A 6189-nucleotide genomic window follows, 5' to 3' on the forward strand; every position below is an offset into this window, starting at 1 on the left:
GTGATCCGCCCGTCTCGGCCTCCCAAAGTGCTGGGATTACAGGCTTGAGCCACCGCGCCCAGCCTAAATCTGTTTTTCTCTTGTTTTATCTTAGTGGCCTGGGTGGCAGAACTGGGGCTTTCTGCATAGCCCTAGAAGTTTTTTTTTTTTTTAAAAGACACAGGGTCTTGCTCTGTCACCCAAGCTGGGGTGCAATGGTGTGATCGTAGCTCACTGCAGCCTCAAACTCCAGGGCTCAAGTGATCCTCTTGCCTCAGCCTCCCGAGTAGCTGAGACTATAGGCAAGCACCACCACCTCTGGCTTTTACATTTTTTGTAGAGATAGTGTCTTGCTATGTTGTCTGCTATGTGGCCCAGACTGTTCTCAAACTCCTGGCCTCAAGTGATCCTCCCGCCTCAGCCTTCCAAAGCAATGGGATTACAGAGGTAAGCCACTCCATCTGGCCCCTAGTGTTTTAAATAGACCAAAATTTGTGCCATTTTTCTATGACTATAGCACAATTTCAAACATGAAAACCCCAGTCTAGCAAGTCTTTGCATGGCTTGGTTTTTGAGACTTTGGGCTAAAAGGCAGGCTGAGCAAGTTGGATAAATGCCTTTGTCTTCCATTCACAAGGCGATAGACAGAGTCACAAATAAAGCCACCAAACCCAGGGTGTATCCAAAGTACCCACCTTCACCAGCGCTGGGCCAGACTTTGCTGAGGACACAGTGTTTGTGGGGAGGACAGGAGCTGCAGGCCGGGGGGGAGGCTGATCTGCAGTTGGAGGAGCTTTCAAGAATTCAGGAACTGTTGGGGACACTGAAGCAAACTGATGGAAAAGGCAAAAAGGAACAAGTCTGTGAAATTAATGATCATAAAAACAGAAAAATTAGAATTACAAGGGAATGACCTAGTTTTTAAGTCCACTAGAAAAGCAGCAAAGGAAAAATATATGTCTGAGGCCAGATGGTGGAATAACATGCTTTACGCCTCAGTGGAGCCAATCATTTAGTCTTTGCTCCAAGAGCAGTGAAGAACTAAAGCCAAGTAAGGTTAGATTGACGATACTGGAGTAATTTTCTCAAAAAGACGGTCAGAACCACTCTTTATTGGCAGGGAAAGAAAAGTCCAAGACACTTGTATATATGATCAAAACAATACATGGTACTCTTTTTTTTTTTGAGCTGGAGTCTCGTTCAGACTGGAATGCAGCAGGGCGATTTTGGCTCACTGCAACCTCTGCCTCCTGGGTTCAAGCAATTCTCCAGTTTCAGCCTCCCAAGTATCTGGGACTACAGGCATGCACCACCACACTCGGCTAGTTTTTGTATTTTTAGTAGAGATGGGGGTTTCACCACGTTGGCTAGGCTGGTCTCGAACTCCTGACCTCCAGTGATCCACATGCCTCAACCTCCCAAAGTGCTGGGATTACATGCATGAGCCACTGTGCCCAGCCAATACATGGTATTCATAAAGTCCCTTTGCTATATAGGTCATGCTGACCCTGGCTGATCTAAACATGACCTTCAGGTTTCCCTGCAGAGCCTGGTGAATCCCTGTATCACACTCTACCCACCCTCCGGCAGCATCCTTCCCGAATGCCCATGCCCCCCATGTGTCCGTAAATGTGCTTACACCCTCAGTTCCTCTCTCCAAATCTGACTAGAACTCTCATTAACCATATTCCCCCATTTCTTGCAACAGAAGATTTGAAGAATATATTTTGGGAAGGTTGACCTGTTTCACTGATAATATTCTCTCTCTATACTTAAAACAAGAAGTTACTTTGTTACCCAGGCCAAAATCAACAATTACTGAATCTCAGTTTGGGGTCACATATTAACAAAGGAAGCTACAGAAGTCTTTACTAGGTTTTATCAATTCTCACTAGCAATCTAGTTTACATAGATTTTAAGTATTCGTTTATTGTAAAGAACAATTACTACTCTAATAAACTAGTCAAAATTTGCATTATTGATTACTACTTGGGACTTACTTCTACCAGCTTTATCTTAAGGAAAAATGTCCTCCTTTATCACTTCCACTTCCCTGAACAACTCTTGAATTCATTACACCAACAATCAAAATCTTGTTAAAGTATTTGCATTTTAAAATAGCAAACTGTATTTTTCCTTCCTAAAATAAATGACCTGAAAACTTGGAGGGCTATTAGCAGCATGAAATATGAAGTTTGGCACATACTGGTTAACTCAAACAAATATTTGTTTAATTGATGAATGGGCATTCCTTCTGGCTTTACTCACGCTAGGTCACGTTCTCAAGCCCAGCTGAGACCATGTGTGTGCGAGTGTGCAATTAATCGTGCATGCCCGTGTCAGCTCTCTTGCTCCCTGAGGCTTCGGCTGCTAATTTCAGCTTTTCAGTTATTAGTAACTGTGAGTGTTGACAATACGAAAGACGTTACTTTGAAAGATGCCTGCATTCAATTTCATTTTTAAACAGAAATGAAGGGAAAGGGCTCATCTAAGAGACTGGACACTTATGTTCCAGCAGACTTCTGCCTGCAAAGAGCCCTGAGACATCTGGATCCTCAGTGAATCTCTGACCAACCAAGACTCACACATAAAGTGGAAGATGATGTTAGCTGATCACTTCTTTACTGAATATGACTTTACGTGGTTGGTTTTCCTTTCACCTTGCATAATTTTGAAATGGGGATAGTTATCTGTGGGTCAATGTTCACAGAGGGGAAAACATTCCTTGGCTATTGTGTAACTGGTATGTGAAGTAGACTAAAATGTTTGAATTCTGAACTCTATATAGATTTCCTGGCATATAAATCCTACTTACCTGGCAAGCTATTTTACCAGTACAGCCCCCACTGACTGAGGATAGTGTGATGAATTTGAGAGCAGTAAGTGTTAATCATATGAAAAATAATCCAGGAGCATGGATGTGGTATCAAATGTAATGTTTATGTCTTGCCTAAATTTCTAGACTGTTCCTAACTATAGCCTTGATTACTGATACGCCTATCTTATTAGCTCTTTTGGTATTTCAGCATGACTTTACTACCCAGAAAACCACAGATTCCAGCATAACACAAGAATAACCCAACTGAAATACAGGGATTGTTGACTCTACCTAATCTAAAGATAAATATATCAAAACTTCTAATTTTGCCAGCCATTTTAATGTGCTTTAGAAAGGACCACAACACAATAAAAGCCCCTCCCTTCCCCTACCAAACCCCACTTTAGACCGTATCAAGGGCTCAGGCTCCTAGTGGCTAAAGTTAGCAAAAGAATCTAAATGTGAGTAATTTTGAAGTGACGTATTCCGAAAAGGATTAAAAGAGTATCCAGGCCTGGAGCTGGCGGCCATTATAGTAGCGAACGAATGCAGGAACAGAAAACCAAATACCACATGTTCTCACAAGTGGGAACTAACTGATGAGAACACATGGACACACAGAGGGGAGAACAACACACACTGGCCTTCTTGAGGGTAGAGGGTGGGAAGAGGGAGAGGAGCAGAAAAAATAACTATTGAGTATTAGGCTTAGTACCTGGGTGGCAAAAGAATCTACATCAAACTCCTGTGACACACAATTTACAAATACAACAAACCTGCATGTGTACCTGTGAACCTAAAATAAAAGTTAAAGTATTAAGATACTTACACTTACTTTGTTCCACAGTAAATTCAGCAATATGTCAAATTCTTAAAAGAATATTTTTAAGATTTAAAATGTAAATAGGTTTAAATTGCCACCAAGACCTAAGTTCAACTTACGTTCTACAAGAATTTAATTTCAAAATGATTCTGAATTGCTTCCCCAAAGAAACAAAAAAAGCTGCAAATTTTGCTTTGTCTTATTGGATCCGACCACTGTTTCATTACAGGTTACAGGTCTCACAAGGGCCAGATCTTTAATTTTCATCAGAAACCATATAAGACAATGCAGAAAGATGGTTTCTAATGGATATTTATGCATTAAAAAAAAAAACTAAAAAGGCACTGTTGATCATAAAGACTGACTTTTCTCCTACTAGAAACGGCTACAGGAAAGCTTTGCCACAATACAAAAAAACAGAAGTCAGAGCAAACCTCTCAGCTGATTAAAGCTCTATCCTGTTTCTGATGTCTGCACTGTTCCTGCTGCAAAACGCAGTGCATAGGCCAAGGGCCAGTCATTGCTTCCGGACTGCTCCTTTTTATTAGAATTTCTTTATGTGGTCTTGAGGGACAGAAACTAGATATTTAAAAACAAAGCTTTTCTGTATTACAGATTTTAAGTCAATAATAAATGTTTTTAATTTAGGATGCAGCAGAGTTCTTAACTAAGATGGCAATATGCAAATAAGAAAGTCAAAATGCAATTACTCTTTAAATATTGTTTTCATATTCTAATCCCCAAATAAAATGAAAAATGAACGAGCTGAATAAAACAAAAATTACACATTGCATGTTTAATAGATGAATATTTTATGCAGAACTCTAGCTTTGTTAAAATGTATCACCTAGCACTGACCATTTGTTCCTGTAATATATGTTTAAGCATTTCACTTTTAGAATAAGTAACTGAATATTAAAAGTGAATTTCCTTGCACAGAATCTAGTGCTTCATGACCTGATTGGTAGTGAGGATGTGCACGTATCCCTGCTTTAAAAGTGTATTTAAAAAATTATACTAAAATGGGCCGAGCGTGGTGGCTCAAGCCTGTAATCCCAGCACTTTGGGAGGCCGAGACGGGCGGATCACGAGGTCAGGAGATCGAGACCATCCTGGCTAACATGGTGAAACCCCGTCTCTACTTAAAAAAAAAAATACAAAAAACTAGCCGGGCGCGGTGGCGGGCACCTGTAGTCCCAGCTACTTGGGAGGCTGAGGCAGGAGAATGGCGTAAACCCGGGAGGCAGAGCTTGCAGTGAGCTGAGATCTGGCCACTGCACTCCAGCCTGGGCGACAGAGCGAGACTCTGTCTCAAAAAAAAAGAAAAAGAAAAAGAAAAAAATTATACTAAAATGTATATAACATAAAATTTACTATTTAACAATTTTTAAGTATATGTCATTAATTACATTTATATTGTTCTGCAACTGACACTACCGGAACCTCCAGACTTGTTCATGTTCCCAAGCAAACTCTATACCTTAAACAATGTTCCCCTGGTTACACATTCCCCTCACCCCCAGGCAATCATCATTTTCTTTTCTGCCTCTATGATTTTTACTACTGTAGAATCTTACATAAGTGGAATCATACAGTATTTGTCTTTTTGTGACTGGCATGTTTCATTGAATATAATGCTAGAGTTTCATTCATGATGGATTACAGAATTTCCTTCCTTTTTAAAGGCTGAATACTATTCCAGCGCACATGTATAGCACATTTTGTTTATCCATTCATCCAGCAGTGGACATTTGGGTTGCTTTTACGTTCTGGCTATTGTGAATGTTGCTGCTATGAACAGGGATATACAAGTATCTTCTGATCTAACGATCTAACTCCTGTTTTCTATTCCTTTTCTTTTTTTTTTTTGAGATGAAGTCTAGCTCTGTCGCCCAGGCTGGAGTCCAGTGCCATGATCTCAGCTCACTGCAACCTCCACCTCCTGGGTTCTAAGAGATTCTCCTGCCTCAGTCTCCTGACTAGCTGGGATTACAGGCACGTACAACCACGCCCGGCTAGTTTTTATATTTTTAGTAGAGACGGGGTTTCACCATGTTGGCTAGGATGGTCTCAATCTCCTGACCTCGTGATCCACCCACCTCGGCCTCCAAAATGCTGGGATCACAAGCGTGAGCCACCGTGCCCGGCCCTGTTTACTTTTGGGCATATACCCATAAGTGGAATTGCTAGTTCATTTGGCAATTCTATTTTAATTTTTTGAAGACTGAACACTGTCCACAGTGGCTATACCATTTCACATTTCCACCAACAGTATACAAGAGTTCCAATTTATCCACATCCGTCCAAACTTATTTTCCGTTCTTTTGATAGTAGCCAATGTGATGGGCATGAGGTGGTATCTTGTGGTTCTGATTAGTATTTCCTTAATGATTAGTGATATCTAGTATTTTATTAGATGCTTACTGGCCATTTGCATACCCTCTTAAGAAAGATGTCTATTCAAGTCCTTTGCCCTTTTTTTTTTTTGAGACAGAGTCTCGCTCTGTCACCCAGGCTGGGGAGTGCAGTGGCCGGATCTCAGCTCACTGCAAGCTCCGCCTCCCGGGTT

The 6189-nt window shown here is 40.9% G+C and overlaps 1 protein-coding gene across 4 annotated transcripts in view; it reads right to left on the reverse strand.

Moving 5' to 3' along the window:
* The window catches only part of MKL2 (MKL/myocardin-like 2), a 193014-nt gene that overhangs the window by 33253 nt on the left and 153572 nt on the right, over positions 1–6189 (reverse strand). For all 4 annotated transcript variants that reach the window (XM_011956024.1, XM_011956020.1, XM_011956021.1 and 1 more), the window contains one exon: positions 675–812. In XM_011956024.1, the coding sequence (XP_011811414.1) occupies positions 675–812 (138 nt within the window). The remainder of the gene's footprint in view (positions 1–674; positions 813–6189) is intronic.

Source organism: Colobus angolensis, unplaced genomic scaffold (assembly GCF_000951035.1).
Source record: "Colobus angolensis palliatus isolate OR3802 unplaced genomic scaffold, Cang.pa_1.0 Scaffold407, whole genome shotgun sequence".
Lineage (NCBI taxonomy): Eukaryota > Metazoa > Chordata > Mammalia > Primates > Cercopithecidae > Colobus > Colobus angolensis.